This window comes from Hibiscus syriacus, unplaced genomic scaffold (assembly GCF_006381635.1).
Source record: "Hibiscus syriacus cultivar Baekdansim isolate YM2019G1 unplaced genomic scaffold, ASM638163v2 tig00110195_pilon, whole genome shotgun sequence".
Taxonomy (NCBI): Eukaryota; Viridiplantae; Streptophyta; class Magnoliopsida; order Malvales; family Malvaceae; genus Hibiscus; species Hibiscus syriacus.
This window is the reverse complement of record NW_024062621.1, coordinates 1,338,604-1,359,128: the sequence shown is the minus strand read 5'-3', so window position 1 is coordinate 1,359,128 and position 20,525 is coordinate 1,338,604. Positions and strand designations below refer to the sequence as shown.

Here is a 20,525-nt window from a genome sequence, read left to right as displayed (position 1 = left end):
AACTTTTATTTTTCTTTCTTCCATTCTCACTTTTTTCTTTTTTAAGTTTTGTCACATTTTTGTCGTGTAATTTTATTTAATTAATCTTTTTCTTTTCGTATGAATATAGTAATTGATTTTGCTGCTCTTGTTGTACATCTCTTTTACCAAGGTTGGATTTAGCATTACTTCTCAAATTGACGTTTATTTGATTATGTTGTTGATCTACCATTGGTTTAGATCATCTGATTCTCTTTTATTAATAAACGCTCATCGGATGGAGGTATGCTCAGACAATGAGAAGGGACAAATTGATCGACTTTAAAATTAATAGGGACCTAATAAATATTTATTCTAAAATTTGGAAGGGGTTTAACTTTGACTCTCCGTCTCTGATAACTTTACACAAAATAATCGATTAATGTGATTTAGTCTGCCCTACTATGTTTTATTTTTATTCAATAAAAATAATTAATACAATTAATTTATTTAAAAATAAAATAATTTAATAAAAAACCTAATTCAATACTAAATTATATTGTCACCATATGTCATGCTTAACAATTTTTTAAAAAAGAAAAAAAATAGTATGAATTATTGAGTTAAATCTGGGATTCTTCCATCGGTGTTTGTGTTGTTATTATTGTGGCATATAGTCCAAAGAGGCAAAGACATAATTGTGAAAGCGAAGGCAAATAGCGAACCAAGCAACTGGCGCCCAAAATTTTGAAAATTGGTTGGTCTATGTTATACATTGTTTGGTAGGGTTTCAACCCACCACATGCCCACAACTCACCACAAATGTCATATGTGGTACCATTTGGCTAGATACCTTATTAAGAATTTATAAAAAAAATGTAGATCGTCAAGTCTAACGAGTGATAAAAAATTTATATCCCTTAAATAAAATTTAAAGTTAAGAGTGAAACTGATATATTGAACGATTATAATTGAATTTTAAATTATTAAAATGCAATTTTACTTTCAACATTATTTTCGTTCTATAGGGGGCCAATGCCATTGTATGCTTTCATGATGCAACCCTTGTCTCGAGTTCGTGTAAGGTGGATGAAAAAAAATATACTTATATGAAGAGAGTTTTATACAAATACATTGTAAATAAACAAATAATATAGATGTTTGCATAAGTACTATAATTAGAATCAAATAAATACAAAGAACAATCATAATTACAATTAAGAATGGATATGAGTCGAGTTAGGTTAGGTTGAGTTTTTTGACTAACCCGAATTTGATTTGAGAATTCTACCACTTTACTTGTCACCCGATTCGTTTCATGTTTAGGAAGGTTTTAATTGGACTGAAATTGACTTCATTTTTAGGGTAAATGTTTAATTTTTATTCTAAGCATGAACTTGATACAACCTTATCGTCAAAAAATATATTTTTTGATCCGATCTAAATCCGATTTTCAAAATGAAAATAATTATATATGATTAGTTCAAAACCTGTTAAATTCGAGCCTCATCATATCCTACGTACAACCCAAATATATAAAGAATAAACCAATACATGTATTAGCTCAATGTACTATTTTAATCTCTCATGCTAAGATCAATGTGGAGATTAATTACGTAGGTGAAAATTAATAAGTTTTGAGTCATGACAAGGAGCTCCATTATCAAGAACAAACCCTAATTTCCAGGTCGTGTTTCCATTTCACAAAGATATATTTTATAATCTGTATGGATTTTTGCTAATGGGTGTTATTTGAATCATTATTTTAAATTATTTCACTAACACACTCAAAGTTATCAAATTAACCATTAGCAATTGTGTTCATAAATGATAATTCAATTAGTCTTAACAAGTAATTTTAAACATTACTCAACAAAATCATATATATTTTTTAGTATAATACAAAAGAAACTACATATCAAAATCTAAATTTAAATTCATTTACTATCAATCACTCGACATTATAAGGTTGGTTGAGCATTCACATCATCAAATCAAGTTTCGAAACTCCATTACTTCAGTGTTTAGGGTTTCACATCAAATAATTCACAATCATGACACGTGTATGGTCTTGATCCACCCTCCCTGCAAGATCGACATGAAATTTGTTTAAAATTACAAATATAATTATATTACAACTAAAAATAAAACTAGAATTGAAGTCTCAAACTTTTCTTCGATCCTATTATCAAATCAAGATTTCATAAAAGTTTGGGACAAAAGAATTTCATATTTCTCATTTTCATCCAAGTCAACCTTTTTTGGGTACTTTTCCAAAGCTTTTGTAGAGACATTATTGTACTGGAAATGACCTTTGGGGAAGGGGAAAGGGGAAAGGGGTGACCGTCATTAGGGCAGTTAACCCTGTTCCATGCACCCATAAAGACCATAGGTATGTCACGTGAGAGTTCCTTGAAAAAAATATTTAGGTACTGTTTGATAAAATAAAATGATTAAGCGTTGAATGATTCAAAGGCTCTGTATGAATTGACTCTGAATGTGACATGTTGTTTGATAATGGGTCTGAACGTACAATCTGAATTATGAATATTTTCATTTTTACCTTCATAATGATTTATTATATTATAAGATATGATTGTTTAATAAGACAACATGTGAAAAAATAGGTATTATGATAAAATACCGGGTGCTTAATGATTCAGAATGTACTTTAATGATGAATCATTCCGTAGTGTTTTGATGTTTCATTCAGCATAGTCTTCATTCAGAGGTGAGAATCAAATACACTGAATGTTGAACGATTCAGCATTCAGCATTCAGCGTTGAATGGTTTCATTCAGCAATAAACAAACATCCCCTTACTATCATATATTGTTTAAATTTATTTAATGTAATGGAAATAATAAATAAATTTAAATATTATTTTATTACAGATAATATGTTAATTAAATTTAAAGTAATATGTAAAATTACAAAATGCAATAATGATAATGGTTTTCCGGTTCCCAAATCACCCAAAATTCCTTGCGATCAAACTTCATGCCAAAATCATTGTGTCGACTCCTCCATGCCTACTTTTAGCACGTGCCACATCAACATCGAGACAATATATCACCAATAATTTTTTTTAAAGTATCACAATTTGAACTAATTATGATAGTTAATTTATTAAAATATCAACAACATATTAAATTATAAAAACCAACTAATATTACAGCAACATAAATTAGTCTTTATGCATATGTATCTTTAGTATCTAGGATTTGTGAATGTCAGACTATGGATTCATAGAATAATTAAAGACTTGCATTAGCTGACTAAATACTTAGGATTTAATTAATTAATCTCTGGATTCTTTTGCTGTAGGAAAGTGAACAGAGGAAAAGTCAGTGAGGGTAAAAAAGTAATGAAACGAGAAACCCAGATCTGTTAATTCCTTCTGAAATGATCCATGCCATGTCTGGACAAATTATTTTCTTACACATAATTATTATTGTCTGGTGGGTCAATGTAATAAACCTTATTTTTTTTATCTGGTTTTTTAATGTTATTTTGTAGGTTGAATTTTCCCATTTGACAAGCACATAAGGCCATTGCAAGCTCATGAACACAAGTAGAATAACTGTCTGCCACAGAATCAACTTGTTGGTCCTATTCCTTGTCCGAGCCCACGCCTCAACTAGTTTCAACGTCTCTAATAAAATAGATACCATGTAAACATATTTGTTCAAATTTAATTTTTTAAAGATAATAATATTTTCATTTAATATTAAGATTATCCAATAGGTTTAAGACATCTATTTTTTTAATATGAGTATTACAAATTAAGTATTAATACCTTTTTTAGGTGAAATTGTTCAAGTATTGTTTTGAAGAAAAACCTCCCATGTAAGGTGCTGAAAAATTTTCTTTTTAAACTAGTATGAATATTATAGTGCACATTGGAAGATGTTTGGATGACACAACAATTTTGAAAAGATGTTCAGAAAACACGACGACTTTCTCAAGTTGCATGCATGTTCAAAAACTTATAAGACCTAGAATGAACTTAAAGGGGTGAATGAGGGCGGTCACCCCTAAAAATTTTAAATTTCTATTTATTTTAGATATTTTCTTTGAACATGAAATTTTATAAATTCGTCTCTCCTTTAAGGTTCTATAAGTTCACCCCTATAACATAATATCTTACATCCGTCTCTTAATAAAACTATAATCTTGCTAAAGACGTTGAATGATTTAGAAGCCTTTCGGCGTACAATATAACCTATTATGCTGTTTCGTCGTCTAATATCTCTCCGGTGGTTGAAGCGGTACTTGATTCAGAATAGGTGAAAGAAAATCTCCCTGAAGGTTGTCATCCAACTTGCTTTGGACCTCTCTAGAGGGTCAGTGAATACCCTATTATCCTCTGTTTTTAGGGTTTAAGGGTTAGAATTTAGAGTGATCGTTTTTTTTTTTGAATTTGCAGTCTCAGCTACCTGCACTCGGAAAAGATCGTACACCGTGATGTCAAGACAGAAAACCTGTTACTAGACACTCAGAAGAACGTCAAGATTGCCGATTTCGGCGTAGCTCGAGTTGAAGCTTGGAATCCATGTGACATGACCGGTGAAACCGGAACTCTGGGATACATGGCCCCAGAGGTATGCTTTTAATTGTGTTGTTCAATCGTTGTTTTTTCATTTATCCGAGCTCGAGTAACATTATCGGAACGTTTATGCGATCTTTACATTAGGTTCTAAACGGTAAGCACTACAACAGAAAATGCGATGTCTACAGCTTTGGCATTTGCTTGTGGGAAATCTATTGCTGCGACATGCCTTATCCTGATCTGAGCTTCGTCGAGATATCATCTGCAGTTGTTCAAGAGGTTAGTATGCACATGTTATGTTGTTGTTAAAAGATTGAACCAATTGATATGGAGTTAAATAAACTCAACATTTTATCGACAGAAATTACGACCGGCGATCCCACGGTGCTGCCTGAGTTCATTAGTGAACATCATGAGGAAATGCTGGGGTGAATCCGAACAATCGACCCGAAACGAACGAGGTAGTGAAAATGCTGGAAGCTGTGAATACAAGCAAAGGGGGATAGATGATACCAGAAGATCGTTCACCAAGTTGCTTCTGTCTTGCTTCTTGTGGCTCATAAACATGTGGGTTTTGGGGGTATTCGTTTGTTGTTTCCACACTTTTTTCTTTTAAAAAAGTGTAATTTAATTTTCCGGTTAAATATATATTTATTTTTTTCATTTTAATATTTAATAAAATTCTTTTATTATTTTAATAAGTAGAATTTGTTCTTTAAAGATTATTATCGTCTTGTACGCCGGTAATAAAAAGATGTTGTACTGATATAGAAAATTCTACAGTGCACCTCACACATCACGACGTATCATTAAAACGAGTATTAAAACACATCATAAGTAAATTTATCTTTATTATGTAAATATTAAAAAATATATTCATTTATTTCAAATTAATCATTTATTAAAATTTAATTTAATTTTAATCGAAATATAATTAAATTATGATTTTTAAAATAATAATTAATTTAAGTAATTTAATTTATTTTAGAATTAAAGTTTTTAAGTTATATAAGTTTAGTGATTAACCAGTCATCACCATCAATCACCGCAGCCGACACTTTATCTTGCTGAAAAATTATTCGCTACAATAGCTAGCGCAATCGAAGACTTAAATCAAGAGGACACACGACAATTTGGTACAAATGAGAATCGACGATTGTGGTCGGTCTAGCTGGGACGGGTGATGGTTAGGGATTGTTCTCCGAATGTCGACACACTAAACGGGTGATGGTCGTGGAAACACATAAGAACTCTTGAATGGAAATGGAAAAGATATGTAACTCCAGTTCCTTCGTAAATGGTAAGATCTTTGGCGCAAGAAGAAGGGGCTGATCTGTATCATCTTGACTTGGTTCTGATTTCTCTATTTTTTTAAGAATACCACTTCTCCTACTCATATCGAATAGAACATGATGAGGCAAACATTCTTCATGTAAAACCTGCTTGATTTAGATCGGGAGAATCGTACGGTTTTATGAAACCATGTGTATCCGAATCATTGCTATTTGACCCGGACCTGTTCTAAAAGAGTCGAGGCATTTCGAATTGTTTGTTGAAACGGACAAAGTCAGGGAAAACCTCTGAAATTATTTCAATATTGTACATTGGACATATAATAGTTCCGAATCGAATCTCTTTAGAAAGAAGATCTTTTGTCTCATGGTAGCATGCTCCAGTCCCCTTACGAAACTTTCGTTATTGGGTTAGCCATACACTTCACATGTTTCTAGCGATTCACATGGCATCATCAAATGATACAAGTCTTGGATAAGAATCTACAACGCACTAGAACGCCCTTGTTGACGATCCTTTACTCCGACAATATCTAGGGTTCCTCGAACAATGTGATATCTCACACCGGGTAAATCCTTAACCCTTCCCCCTCTTACTAAGACTACAAAATGTTCTTGTGAATTATGGCCAATACCATGTATATAAGCAGTGATTTCAAACCCAGAGGTTAATCGTACTCTGGCAACTTTACGTAAGGCAGAGTTTGGTTTTTTGGGGGTGATAGTGGAAAAGTTGACAGATAAGTAACCCTTACTGCCACTCTACAGAACCGTACATGAGATTTTCACCTCATACAGCTCCTCGTTCAATTCTTTCGAAGTCATTGGGTCCTTTTCCTCGTTCGAGAATCTCCTCCCTTCTTCCACTCTGTCCCGAAGAGTAACTAGGACAAATTCAATCACGTTTTCATGTTCCAATTGAACACTTTCCATTTTTGATTATTCTCAAAAGAGAAGATTTTTTTTACCAAACATCTGCGGATCCAATCACGCGATCTTATAATAAGAACAAGAGATCTTTCTCGATCAATCCCTTTGCCCCTCATTCTTCGAGAATCAGAAAGATCCTTTTCAAGTTTGAATTTGTTCATTTGGAATCTGGGTTCTTCTACTTCATTTTTATTTACTTATTTATATTATTTTTTTTCCAGCCAACATGCATATTTTATTTTCTATCATCCTTGTCTCTGTAATATCCGATCTGGATTAGTCGATTAATAAATCAAAAACCGGTAATTATATATATAAAAAATAAATAAAAATAATTATTTGTTACTCTTTTTTCAAATCTATTGAAATGAATTATCATCTTAAACTTATTCTATTAACAAATAGCATTTTTTTAATAAAAAGATAAAATGTGAATTGAACCATATATAATTGAAATGATGAAGGACTTAGGTTAAAATTTTAATTAATAGATATATTGAGTTCAAACATCAGATAAGATAAATTCTTAATAAGTGAAGGACTGATTTATTTATTTTAGATTAGATTAGATTACTTTAACTTCGGATTAAGATGTTGGAATTAAAAATAATAATATTTTAATAGCAAATAACAGAAGAAACTTGAACATACGGTCATTGAAGGCTGAAATCCCGTTTCTCCAGTAAGATAAAAGTTTCGGCATTTATCCATTAAGCTCTAGGGTTTTCTTGCACGATAACTTCCTTATGAACAGAAAGCTACTAAATATATACACACAATTCATTCTAAATTAATTTTTTTAAAATTTTAAATATTTCAGATTTTTTAAAATTATCGATATATATTAATCATTTTTAATTAAAAAATACTACAAAAATTATTAATTATTATATAATAATTATATGTATTAATTAGTAAAATAATATGGTATAAACAACAATTAATATTAAGGTTAAATATTTAACAACAAATATTAAGTTTAAATAAATAAAAATTTAACTTTAAAACATAAAAAATATAAATATATTGAAAGAAAATAAATAAAAACTAAAAAATCTTTTTAATTGAGTTCTAACAAATGGTTTTAAGACATGTTACATCATTAATTATCGTTTATAATATATTATATTATTATACAATATATATGAATATTTTTATGATAATTAATAAATAGATTATTAAAATTATTATAAATATATTGAATTATTAAAGTATTAAAGTATAGTCACTGTAGTAGGGAGAAATTTGTAAATGAACAAGAAACCTGTATAAAATGGTGATGTTTGTATGCCTATGACAAATACAAAGTTGAAACCTCACCACCTTCCACTTCCTTCATTCTCTTGGAAGCTTTAATTGCCATAACTATATTTCCTTCTTTCTTTCTGGACCATCTATCTGAAACATGGGACTGGAAGGCGTTGAACCGTCGGCGTTGATTAGAGATTTTCTTGCAGAGTGCAGCGGCTACGCGGTCGTGGACGGTGGGTTCGCCACCGAGCTCGAACGCCATGGTCAAGACCTCAATGATCCTCTATGGAGTGCCAAGTGTCTTATCTCTTCTCCCGAACTGGTCCGAAGGGTACTTTCTCATCTTCTTAATTTCCCATAGAAGACAAATAAGTTTTTTTTTTTGCTTTCTGTTTGATTATCGGGGAAAAAAAGGATAACCCGACCAACAGGGTTTTCCTCGTATAGTTGAAGTTAATTAATCTATGTTATCCAAAAATTTCATGTAAGTTTTGGGTTAAATTTCATGATCATTACCTACGGTGGCAGACGGTACTATTTAGAATAGGTACGTGTATATTTTAAAATTATTTTTTATATTAATTATTTATTTTATTAAATGTGCTCACCCTAAAACTTTTGTACCCGTGCATACAATTTTTTTCTTTTTTTAATATATATATATTTATAAATTATAAACTTAGTCATGTAGTTTAACGTGTAAAGATCTGTACTTGACAGCTAATAGGTTTTTATTATGTTGTCACGTAATATTTTCATGACACGTGTCTATTTATACTTCCAAGAACATGTATATATTAAATTATAATTTTTTATTCAACTTTATTGTCACTTAACGTAATAGTTTTCAGAGCATCAAAACATGCAACTTTTTGCAAGGTTTGCAGAACATCAGGACCGACTTGCAATAAGTATTTTTTTTAAAAGAGAAATTGATTTAAAAAGATCATTTTATTATTTAAAATATATTATTAATGTTTAAATATGAATTCTTAGTCCAAAGATTAAGTTGGTCCAGATCATGTGTCGGTATTCCTAACATTTTCATTCTCGTCTAAACAAAGCTTTGTTCTTATAGTATTGAAATTTGAAAGAGAAAATTAGCACTACTAGAATTGCCTAAAAATTGGATGACTCAATTATGTATAATAAAATGTTGAGTGGCTGGTGATTTGATTCCTTTTTATCTTTTAATAAAAATTGTGAAGTTATTAAATATATTTAGATCATTGGAGGATGTAGTAAATGAAAATATTTTATGTAAGAAGGTATATTCATAATAAAATATTTGATGAATAATTGCAAGTCGAACGATTAAAATTAATATGCAGATCTTTTAATTATGTGTTCGGTACTTAAATAGTGGTTTAATAAATAATATACATTTTTAATTATGTTTTTATTTGGATAAATAATATAGATATCTTGAAATATGTTTTTTATTTGGTTAAAGTATTAAGCAAGTAATTAAATTTTATTATTTTATTCAAAGGTCTAACTACGTAGTTAATTTTGAATTACTCTTAAACTTAATAAAATAAATCATTAAAGTATCAACATTGTATCAAATAAATCCTTTTTTTTATCAATTTAGACCATAGGCGTTAAACGTTAGACTATATATAATATGTAGTATATTAAAAAGGTATAATGATAAAATTAACTCCCAACATTTATTAAAATGATTTTTTTGATTTTTTTAAAAATATTTTGGCCTCAATATTTCATTTTATGGTAAAAACTCCTACTGTATGACTAAATAGTCGTTTTTGATTTTACTCTTTATTCTAGAACATTTTGACCCTTAACGTGTTATTTTAAGACAAATTTGTTCTTATTTTAAAATGTTAACCGTTTGTTAACTAATGATTTTCATCTACGTTGGTCAAAATCCAAAAAACAGAAGTCAAAATGATATTTTACTAATTTTGACATTATCCTTTTTAAGAACATATGTATTAGATTTGTAGACGTGTTTGATGCAATATTATTGCAGGTTCACCTAGATTACCTTGAAGTAGGCGCAAATGTGATTATAAGTGCATCATATCAGGCCACTGTTCAGGGCTTTGAAGCCAAAGGGCTGTCCACTGAAGAAGCTGAAACATTGATCAAGAGAAGCGTCGAAATTGCATGTGAGGCTCGCCAAATTTACCTCCAAAGATGTGCCAAAGGCTGTTGGGACTTCCTTGATACTGGGAACACTACACAACGTCCTGTTCTAGTTGCTGCTTCTGTTGGCAGCTATGGTGCTTATTTGGCTGATGGATCCGAGTATAGGTAAACTCTGCCAGGTTGTTGATATTTATGATTTTACGGGTCGGGTTGTTTTCAGATTAGATTAATTTAGTTTCTATAATTTTTGAGTCATAGTGGATTCAAATTATTTCGGAGTCAGTCATTTTGACCTCAAATTAATCTGTTTGAGTTTAGGTCATTCGATCTACCAATCATATTTTAAAAATCAGGTCATCTCGAGTTCAGTGTATTTCAGGCTTTAGCTCATTTTTGGTTCAGATTGTTGGACTTTTTCTGATCAAATTAGATTAGATTGATTCCTTGTTCAAGTTAGAATTGTGAATTGGCTGATGAATTCGAGTACAAGTAACATTATTACAATCAGAGAATTGTAAATTGGGTAGGAGGGTTGTGGATCATTTCGGATTCTAGTCATTACAAATTTGTTCGGGTCATTTGGAATTTATCTCACGTTTGGGTCATTTTTAATTCGAGTTATTTCTTGTTCAAGTGAGTTCGGTTCAGTGGATTTATATTTTTATGATCGAATTGGATTGAATCAAGATTTTATGTTTGGATTAGAGTTTTGCAACGTAATTTTACTCCTTTTTGGGTCGTCTCATTGATTCATGTGTTCCTTTTAACAGTGGCCACTATGGTGATTCAGTGACATTGGAAACATTGAAGGATTTCCACAGGAGAAGGGTACAAATTCTAGCCAACTCCGGTGCAGATCTCATCGCGTTCGAAACAATCCCGAACAAGCTAGAAGCACAACCATATAATAGTAAACATTACATTCCTGTCGAATCGAGTGCAGGCATACGCAGAGCTTCTCAGGGAGGAAAACATAAGCATCCCAGCCTGGTTTTCATTCACTTCCAAAGAGGGAATCAATACGGTCAGTGGCGATTCCATTGCCGAATGTGCCTACGTTGCCGATTCATGCAACCGAGTTGTTGCCTTTGGAATCAACTGTACTCCTCCGAGGCTCATCCATGGACTCATTCTCTCTATTAAAAAGGTAAACAAATCCCATTTGGTGCATGCAAATTAAGTCCTCATATGTGAATGTTTCACATTATAAGTACAATGTTACTGTAATCTCAGGTGGAAAATAAGCCAGTGATCATATATCCCAACAGTGGTGAGACTTACAATGCAGAAACCAATCAACGGGAGGTGAGAACCTTCAAAAAGTTCGACCCTTATGTGAGCAACCTTCCGAGGGTTCGTAATAACGGTTTTTTTTTTCCCGATAATGCAGAAATCAGAAGGGAAAACAGAAGAGGATTTTGTAACATATGTGGGGAAATGGAGAGATGCAGGGGCTTCTCTCTTTGGTGGTTGCTGCAGGACTACACCAAACACCATCAGAGCCATAACAAGTGTTCTCTTTGGCAAAGCTTCACTTGATAATTAAATCAGATACTTACTATGGAACTTTGCCCTTTTCCTTGTAATGTCCTGTAGAAATCTACTAATAAATCTCAATGCAGCAGGAATCTGCTAATGATGTCAATGTAATGATGTACTGTGTTAAAAGAATAAAGGTTGGTATAATAGTGAGATATATTATGCTTCTCAAGAAATAATTTATATTCCAATCTAGAGACAATATTATTAGGAAGCACAACCATGTGAAAGACAGAAAAGAACATTATTGTTAATTGTAATAGTTGTAGGAGGATCAAACTATTAGATGAACTAGATCACTATATAAAGAAAAGCACATGAACTAAAACCAAAATTAGACCATTAATTTTGTCGACTTGCATCGTACACCTGGTTTTGGCGGGCGAGTTTCCCAACAAAGATTTTCTGCATACAAGGACTCGAACTCGAGATCTTGCTTAAACTATATCTCCCAACAAAGATATTATGCATACAAGGACTCGAACTCGAGATATTGCTTAAACGATATCAAGCTGTTTACTACTTGAACAACAATTGCTATCATTATTGATTTCTTATATTGTCATAAATTTCATTTCTCTTAATGTTAGCAAGATTTACTAAAATCATTCCTGACTTCACATAAATTACAATCACTAAACCTCATGGTTGCTTTATTATCTCATGTCTTAGATAAATATGTCTGTGTTTACCATAGAGAGTTCTGTTCTCTATAATGATTATTATCGCTTGATAATCATAATACATGAGCGTCGAAACTATATATTTTGTGCTCAATAAAGTAAAAATTAAGATTTTTTTTTTCAATCAGTCAACTTCAGTATACATGTCAAGAAATTTTTTTACCACTTAATTTCATTATACAAGTTAAAACATTTTCTACACATATGTTATCTCAAGTATAATAAAATTCATTAAGTGCATCAGACAACTAACTATCCATGTATATGCGAATCAAATAATTAGTTCACTTTTATTTTTTAGTTTGAGCATCATAAGGAATACTTATAAGTTTGATGTCAAGGTATCCAAGCTTCCTTTTAAAGCTTCTTACCATAATGTTTTCGTAATAACATTATTTTATCACATTTTCTTATGATTTTAATCATTTATATTAATAATAAGGGTAAAGTATAGTAATGGTCACTGAAATTTTCTAAAGCTTTCGTTTAGGTCCCCAAACTTTTAAAACTTGCAATACAGTCCTCCAACATTTATTCCGTTTGCAATATGGTCCTCGACCTTACACTATCGTTAGTACATTTGCAATATGATCACTGAACTTTTTAGGCACTTGCATTTAGGTCCCCCCAACTTTTAAAACTTGCAACACAGTCCTCAATTTCATTTTAAACCCCAAATTCCTTTTCGATCTCAAATTTTCTTTAGAAAATAAATATGGAAATTTTATCTTAAATATTGTTATATCATAGTCTTATAAAATCAAAGCTTATAGATATAACCTACAAAACTTATTATAAGAGAAATAAAAGAGAGAATAAACTTTAGAAATTCAGATACTAAATAAAAAACCATGAAATTCAGATACTAAATAAAAAACCATGAAATTCCTTCCAAATAAAGTCAATAAGTTAATGAATAAAATAACAATTTCAGTATAATAATCTCTAATAATTAATTAAGGATTATAGATCTTTATACTTAATGCGTACATGTTCATAAGTAATTAAGGATTATAAAACTTTAGTATGTACCTATTTGATTTGAAATATGCTACTCTTTGTACTTGTGTAAGTATGATAATCCCTAATAATTAATTAAGGATTATAGATCTTTAAACTTAATGCGTACATGTTCATAATTGACTTACACGTTTATGTATGTGAACCTCATAAATAGCATAGAGTAAATGTATACTATTGAATTTTATAAGCTAAACGTCAAGATTGCTTTTGTGTGCATGTTACAAGTTTCTTTATTCGCGATAGGATATCAACATTAATGGAAGAGTCTCAATGAATCATTCGAGTACGATAAATGATTACTTAAGTGGGCATATAAATATTGAAATATTTTAGTCAAGTTTGTAAATTTATTTGTATATTTGTTTTCTTTCAAAAATAAAGGAGCTTCGATTTTTGTATAAACAATTTTTTAACTTTTAATAGTCGGAGACTTGATATAAACAATTTTATGGATGTTGAACATATTTCATCATATTTCATTCAACGGGTTAGTGTCTGGTTCAAACGACCATTACTTTTTTAATATAAAGAGACAAGTTTGAGCATACGAATAATAATGTGATCATTATATAACTTTTAATAGTCGGAGACTTGATAAAATAAAACTCTTAAGACATCATTTTGTAATTTTTAATAGTTGGTGAGACTTTATAAAATAATATCATGTAATTAAAGATCATTTATATATTTTAAGCATTTTTAATTGACTTGTAAACTAGAAGTATTTTATATAAACAAACACGATAAAATAAGTAAATACACCTTGAATAGATCTATCTCCTTTGATGAAAGAACTTTTCTAAAGGAAATTCGAGATCGAAAAGGAATTTGGGGTTTAGAATAAAATTGAGGAATGTGTTGCAAGTTTTAAAAGTTGGGGGACCTAAATGCAAGCGCCTGAAAAGTTCAGTGACCATATTGCAAACGTACTAACGGAAGTGTCACGTCGGGGACCATATTGCAAACGGAATAAATGTTGGAGAACTGTATTGCAATTTTAAAAGTTGAGGAACCTAAATGAATGCTTTAGAAAAGTTCAGTGACCATTACTATACTTTACTCTAATAATAATTGAATAGATAAATATTCGTGTGACAGTAAGACACGTTACACTTTTAAAAATCATATCTAAATCTTGAAGATGATATTGTTGGAAGGGACAACCACAAACACTGAACGTGAACCACATAGGGGACAAATAAAAGAAACATTGATAATAATAGTAGGAGGATCAAATTATTACACATTAAAGTAGATGGACTAGATCACTACATAAAGAAAAATACATGGTCTAAAATCAAAATTAGACCATTAATTTTGCCTACCAATCTTTACCCTTGAATAAATAAATAAGCAAATTGACGGCTGCCCTTAGTTCTTAGACACAAAAGTCCAACATGGCGGCTACACAAAAGCACCACTGGCTTCTTGCTCCTCACTCAAAGGAAATCAGCTGAGGTTCTTAGCAAGTTCTTCAAGATATCATCTTTTTCATTTATATATATACCAAAGCTAAACCTGTTTAATTTCATATCCAAAATTTTCATTTCATCACATTCAGAGACCAACCCATATTTTCTTACAATAAACCAAGCATGGAAGGCACCTGTGTTGTTCAATCACATCAAAACAAAACCGAGGATGAATGTTCAAACCTGTCTCTTCGGCCATTGGATGTTGCAGACATAGATGCTTTCATGGTCTGGGCCACCGACGAGAAAGTGACACGCTTCTGCACTTGGGAGCCTTACACCAACAAAGAAGATGGCTTGAACTACATCAAGAACATCGTCTTGCCTCACCCCTGGTTCCGAGCAATATGCATCGACGACCGACCGATCGGGGCCATTTCGGTGACTTCGAATTCAGGGAACGATAAATGCAGGGGCGAACTAGGGTACGTTTTGGCGTCGGAGTATTGGGGCAAAGGGATTGCGACGAGGGCTGTGAAGATGGTGGCTGGGACCATATTTGATGAATGGCCTCATTTGGAGAGACTGGAAGCTCTTGTCGATGTGGGAAATTTGGGGTCTCAGAGGGTTTTGGAGAAAGCTGGGTTTGAAAGAGAAGGTGTATTGAGGAAGTATGTTATTTTAAAGGGAAGGTCTAGAGATATGGTTATGTTTAGTCTTCTATCTACTGATCATCGTCAAACTTGATGATTGTTTGTGAAAATGTTTTAAATGCTTTTGTTTTTATTTTTTTCTTGGTTACTGTTTGTAACATTACAGCCTTATGGCCCAGAAGTTCTTGAATATTGTAAGTAAATAGAATATCATGTTAGACGTGATAAAATAAAAAAATTTACATTAAAGATGAGTGGATTATAATATATATGTGTATGTTAAAAAATAATAACAAAAAAAATAATTGAAAAATAAAATAAACACCGATAATTTTACGTGATAATTATTTTTGAAAAAAATCATAAGTCAAAAAATATAATCTTTATTAATGTAAAAAATATAAAAATACAAGATGATTTTCAAATTCGATTTAACAATTAATATTAACCCATAATATCCATCTACAAAAATAATTATATGATTACAAATAAAATCTATTTAATAATAAAAATTTACTCAAACTTTTACTTTTAATTAAATCAGATTTTTTATTTTTTTCGACTTTGTATCTTATTAGATCAAATTCAGATTAAATTTGGTCCCAATCTGCACCCAAACACGGTCACTCGCTTCCCCTGCTACACAGTCAAGATCCGATATTTAAAAGAAGAAAAAAAACCTCACTAAAAAGCTCAGAATTTTAGCGACGATCAAAAGCTACAAATCGATCACTACCGAAATCCAATTTAACTACACAAATCTCTGTTGCTAAAACCATCGTTCCTGTAAGATTTTCCCTATTTTTTGTTCTTTTTTTTCGGAAACCAAAGCGAATGGACCCTCTTTCCGCCCTCCGCGACTTCACAATCCGGGGCGAACTCGACAAAATCATCCGAGTCAACGACGAGTTCAGATTCGGCACCGAGTATTCCTTCCCCTGCTCCGCCGAGACTGCCTACCGTTCCAAGCAAGGCAATCTCTACAACCTCGAGACCCTAGTTTTCTACATCCAAAACCACCATCTCAAGCACACCGATTACATGCACAACTCTCTTGCCCTCCGTATCCACGCCGTCACCTTCACGGACCGGAAACCTCTCCTCGATTACCTCACCGGAAAAGTGTCCACCTCCGATTCCATCGTTTGGAACCCACCCAAGTTCCCAGACGAGTTTCGACCCGACCCATCTGGGTTCGATCCGGATAGCGTCAAACCCAAAGGTAATAACACCAACGATGTAGTTTTGGATGAAATAGGAGATACCCATTATAGTGTTAAGGATAAAGAGGTTGAAATTGCTGATTATATGGGAATAATTCGATCGATTGAGAAACCTTTGAAGGATAGAGAAGGGATTTTGGAATGTAAGAATAAGGATTTTTATAGTGTTCTTGTTGCTGCTACCAAAAGGGAAGAAGAAAGGCAGAGACTTGAGTCTCAGCAAAGGAAAGATGGGTTAGTTGCTAAGAGTAGGTTAATGGGTGCTGAAGAGGGGGGATTGGGGTTAAGTTATGGGGATGATATGATGGGATATGATTCGAAACCGAAAATGCATTTGAAAGGGAGCAAACTCGGGGAAGGAGTGCCGATTATTTTAGTGCCGAGTGCTTTTCAGACTTTGATTACCATTTATAATGTGAAGGAGTTTTTGGAAGATGGGGTTTTTATGCCTACCGATGTGAAGGTGAAGCAGATGAAAGGGGCGAGACCGGAGTGTGTTACGGTGCAGAAGAAGTTTAGTAGGGACAGAGATAGGGTCGTAACAGCCTATGAAGTTAGAGATAAGCCTTCTGCTTTGAAGCCAGAAGATTGGGATCGCGTTGTGGCAGTATTCGTGTTGGGGAAAGAGTGGCAGTTCAAGGATTGGCCTTTCAAGGATCATGTGGAGATTTTTAATAAGAGTAAGTGGGATTTTTCTAGCTTTAGCTGGACTGTTGTTTGTGTTCCTATTATCTTAGTACTGGTCGATTTAAGTGTCGTGTAGAACTCGACTTTGCTGTGAATTTTGTCTAATATGTATCGTGCACACTATAAACTATGCATAGCATGAGTTTTTGTGCAGCTATGGAGTTTGAATACATGATAGTTTTAGCATGTTGCTTTTCACCTGTTGAGATTTAAGGTTGCTTTCGCATTGTTGATTAGCATAAATACTCATCTTGGGTGGAAGTAGACAATATATCTACTTTAGTTTCGGTTTCTTGATTACGGTAAATGCTCATCTTGAATTTTATGCAGTTATTGGGTTTTTTATGCGGTTTGAAGACGACAGTGTAGAATCTTGCAAGATCGTGAAGCAATGGAACGTGAAGATTATATCGGTAAGCGATCCCCCTCCAAAAAAAAAAGGCAGCTCTACTAATTTCATCTTAGTTTCACAACCTTCGATGGAACCTAGTAATTTTCCCGTCATATCCTCTTTGTTTATCGGTTTCTGTTTATCTCAATGTGCAGATTAGCAAGAATAAGAGACACCAAGATAGGGCTGCAGCCCTGGAGGTCTGGGACAGACTAGAAGAATTTGTGCGGGGACGATCGCATTCGTAAACCGGGCAGCTTCTTAGGTAACATTAACATGTACGAGTCCGATGTCCATGTGCTACGATCTCCATCCCTGATGTATTTTCAATTTTTTTTCAAGAACTCAAGCATTTTATGACAATAGAGGATATGTTTATATATTATTCTTGTGGTGCATTGCAAATTAAGTTGCTGCTTCAAAATTATTCCTTTCCTTCCGGATCATGTAAGATTAGTTTATTCTATACAACATTCAGAATGTTTGCACTCGATGGCTTTGCCTTTTAGGCAGTGGCCTGAGTAAGCTCGTGTGGAATATGCTAATGTGGCATGACGGTGTTTGGGCGCAATTGAAAAAAAAGGTTTTAAACCGTGTACGTTACAAGTTAATCAATTATATTTTTCATATCTTATAATAATTCAAATAATATTATTTTTTATGAATATTTTTTGAATATTTTGAAGTAGTTACAAGACAATATATGTTCAAAATCTTTCTTAGTCATTAATAATAGACACCCTGTAGATGTAACTTCTCAAATTTATATCTTATATAAAAAAATTGTATTATTTTTATCACTGAAATCACTTATATTATTTTATATAAACAAATAATACTATAAATGATGTCACGTATTTAAAATAAAATTTTACAATTAAAATAAAAAAGGTATAATAACAAAAGAAACCTTTTATTCATTTGTTTTTCAATTATATTCTCAATATTATCATGTTATGTCAATAAAAATATTAACAATTAATTGATTTTCTAAAAAAACATTGACAAATAATTAATTCTCCAAAAAATAATTATTTACAAATAAATTAAAATATTATAATTTATACGAGTCAAACGACTTCAATAATTAAGAAATTTGTTATTATTCTCTAAGATTCCGAGTATAATTTAATTTTTAAAAGAGAAATTTAATGGACACAATTAAAAATTGACAATCATGATTTTTTTTTATCGTTATGCCTTTAATTTTGTTTCGACAACATTGCATAATATGAGCATGTAATTGTCACGTCAAGCTCGATTCTTTTTCCTATATATATTTCAATATTTGACCTATTAAAGCTATTAGGTCAAATTATAACTTTAGTCCTTCCACTATACTTATATTTAGGATTTAGTCCCTCTACTTTTAACTTTAGACAGTTTGATACCTATACTTTTATTTCAAATAGTCAACATTATTAACCATTCCATCTAAGAAATTGAAGTAAAAGACTAAGCTTTGATAACATAAAAAATGCACTGGATTAATCTGAAATTTGAGCATAATAAGAGATCAAAGCCCAATTTTGACCAAGTTCATAATTATTTAAAAAATTCTCCAAATTTGACCAAGTTCAAATCTTGACATATTTTCTTGCCGATAAACAATGGCCCCAAACACTTGGGCGAGTTTGCCGATAAGCCTTTAATTAAAGCTCGTCTCTGATTGTATGTTTTAGTTGAAGCCTTTCGATTCCAAAATCACTTCCCAATAATCCAATTTCTCATTCTTCCTATACAAACCAGTGCCGCTTGTACCCTACACAATCCACATAAACCAATCATCATGTACCCTACAATCCTCGAGCCGGGTCTGGCGATAGCGATGGTAACAGTAACTGTGCTATGGGGTCGAACATTGGCCGAACCGGACTGCAACAGTGTGCTAATAACGATGGCTCCATGCATTGATTTCGTGACTGGAAACTCCTCGAACCCGACGGCCACATGCTGCTCGAAATTAGATCATGTTGTCGGCACACAACCGAGTTGCCTTTGCCTGGTGATCAGTGGGGATGGTATACCGGGAATGCCGAAGATAAACCAGACGCAGGCTCTAGCACTCCCTGAACTTTGCAATGTGACAGCTCCTAGCGAATGCAAAAGTAAAAAAAAGGGACCAATATGTTCAATTTCGTTAAATTTATACTTATATTAGTGTTCATACTGATTGTGATACTTGATTTTTGAGCAGTTGCTGCTGCTAAAGGACCTGCTGAAGCTTCATTATCATCTCCTCCTCCTCTTCCTCCTCCTGAACACGAATCAAATGATACCCCACCCGCCAAACCACCAACATCAGGTGCAAGTGTTACACACAATTCGAGTACGATACGATATTGATATTTGTTAAAATGAAAAGAAAAGAAAATCTTCTTTGTGTGTTGGAACATGTTTAAATATATTTGAATTTGAGGTGTTTTCGACTCGGGTTGTTTATACTATTGATTTGAATAGGTGCAGGTGCATGCAAAACAAAAGCTACCCAGGGTGCTGTTATCTTCAAAATTCTACTTCAGTTCATCCTTCTGTTGCTGCCTATAGCTTTCTATTCTTCAACATGGACCAGCATCTTGTAAGGTTCATATGGTCATATGGGACATGCCTCAATTACTATTTATTTGAGAATATGTCTCTGTTATTGGAAATATAAAAATATAATTGAAAATATTTATTTTAGCATTTTATTTTTTAAAACATTTAAATATATTTAATATTCGAATACACTCAAATCCGAACAAATAAAAGATAAAATTCTACATTGAACAGTTCAAAATCAAAATCACATCATATTCAACAAGTAATCACATTAT

The 20,525-nt window shown here is 32.3% G+C and overlaps 5 protein-coding genes, 1 long non-coding RNA gene and 1 pseudogene across 6 annotated transcripts; 6 read left to right on the top strand and 1 right to left on the bottom strand.

The window, feature by feature from the left end:
* Positions 1–256: 256 nt before the first annotated feature.
* On the top strand, positions 257–5,073 carry LOC120218087 (annotated as a pseudogene).
* Positions 5,074–6,174: 1,101 nt separating this feature from the next.
* LOC120218086 (30S ribosomal protein S12, chloroplastic) lies at positions 6,175–8,095 on the bottom strand. Its single transcript, XM_039215065.1, has 2 exons — positions 8,048–8,095; positions 6,175–6,564 (listed from the first exon to the last, which is right to left on the bottom strand). The coding sequence occupies exons 1-2, from the start codon at positions 8,093–8,095 to the stop codon at positions 6,286–6,288; spliced, it is 327 nt and encodes a 108-aa protein (XP_039070996.1). The 3' UTR covers positions 6,175–6,285.
* On the top strand, positions 8,079–11,773 carry LOC120218268 (homocysteine S-methyltransferase 3-like). Its single transcript, XM_039215245.1, has 6 exons — positions 8,079–8,314; positions 9,980–10,263; positions 10,869–11,008; positions 11,052–11,245; positions 11,332–11,403; positions 11,489–11,773. Exons 1-6 carry the CDS (start codon positions 8,138–8,140, stop codon positions 11,642–11,644), a joined length of 1,023 nt encoding a protein of 340 aa, XP_039071176.1. The 5' UTR covers positions 8,079–8,137; the 3' UTR covers positions 11,645–11,773.
* Positions 11,774–14,742: 2,969 nt separating this feature from the next.
* LOC120218267 (uncharacterized N-acetyltransferase p20-like) lies at positions 14,743–15,533 on the top strand. The gene has a single exon (XM_039215244.1). The coding sequence runs from the start codon at positions 14,939–14,941 to the stop codon at positions 15,500–15,502; it is 564 nt and encodes a 187-aa protein (XP_039071175.1). The 5' UTR covers positions 14,743–14,938; the 3' UTR covers positions 15,503–15,533.
* A 533-nt stretch (positions 15,534–16,066) lies between these two features.
* Positions 16,067–18,094, top strand: LOC120218261 (protein CDC73 homolog). The gene is made up of 3 exons (XM_039215238.1): positions 16,067–17,311; positions 17,649–17,731; positions 17,865–18,094. Exons 1-3 carry the CDS (start codon positions 16,243–16,245, stop codon positions 17,955–17,957), a joined length of 1,245 nt encoding a protein of 414 aa, XP_039071169.1. The 5' UTR covers positions 16,067–16,242; the 3' UTR covers positions 17,958–18,094.
* A 1,443-nt stretch (positions 18,095–19,537) lies between these two features.
* Positions 19,538–19,870, top strand: LOC120218085 (non-specific lipid transfer protein GPI-anchored 19-like). Its single transcript, XM_039215064.1, has one exon. The coding sequence runs from the start codon at positions 19,538–19,540 to the stop codon at positions 19,868–19,870; it is 333 nt and encodes a 110-aa protein (XP_039070995.1).
* Positions 19,871–19,972: 102 nt separating this feature from the next.
* On the top strand, positions 19,973–20,380 carry LOC120218266. Its single transcript, XR_005525221.1, has 2 exons — positions 19,973–20,014; positions 20,176–20,380. It is a non-coding gene; the product is annotated as an uncharacterized LOC120218266 (long non-coding RNA).
* The last annotated feature ends 145 nt before the right edge of the window (positions 20,381–20,525 follow it).

Excerpts from the sequence above, each read along its gene's own strand:
- LOC120218086 (XM_039215065.1), bottom strand. The coding sequence starts at position 8,095 with ATGGCAATTAAAGCTTCCAAGAGAATGAAGGAAGTGGAAGGTGGTGAG. Across the intron at positions 6,565-8,047 it reads AGGAAGTGGAAGGTGGTGAG|AGTGGCAGTAAGGGTTACTT; the intron begins GTTTCAACTTTG and ends ACGGTTCTGTAG.
- LOC120218268 (XM_039215245.1), top strand. The coding sequence starts at position 8,138 with ATGGGACTGGAAGGCGTTGAACCGTCGGCGTTGATTAGAGATTTTCTT. Across the intron at positions 11,246-11,331 it reads TCATTCTCTCTATTAAAAAG|GTGGAAAATAAGCCAGTGAT; the intron begins GTAAACAAATCC and ends CTGTAATCTCAG. Across the intron at positions 11,404-11,488 it reads CAGAAACCAATCAACGGGAG|AAATCAGAAGGGAAAACAGA; the intron begins GTGAGAACCTTC and ends CCGATAATGCAG.
- LOC120218267 (XM_039215244.1), top strand. The coding sequence starts at position 14,939 with ATGGAAGGCACCTGTGTTGTTCAATCACATCAAAACAAAACCGAGGAT.
- LOC120218261 (XM_039215238.1), top strand. The coding sequence starts at position 16,243 with ATGGACCCTCTTTCCGCCCTCCGCGACTTCACAATCCGGGGCGAACTC. Across the intron at positions 17,312-17,648 it reads TGTGGAGATTTTTAATAAGA|TTATTGGGTTTTTTATGCGG; the intron begins GTAAGTGGGATT and ends AATTTTATGCAG. Across the intron at positions 17,732-17,864 it reads GGAACGTGAAGATTATATCG|ATTAGCAAGAATAAGAGACA; the intron begins GTAAGCGATCCC and ends CTCAATGTGCAG.
- LOC120218085 (XM_039215064.1), top strand. The coding sequence starts at position 19,538 with ATGGTAACAGTAACTGTGCTATGGGGTCGAACATTGGCCGAACCGGAC.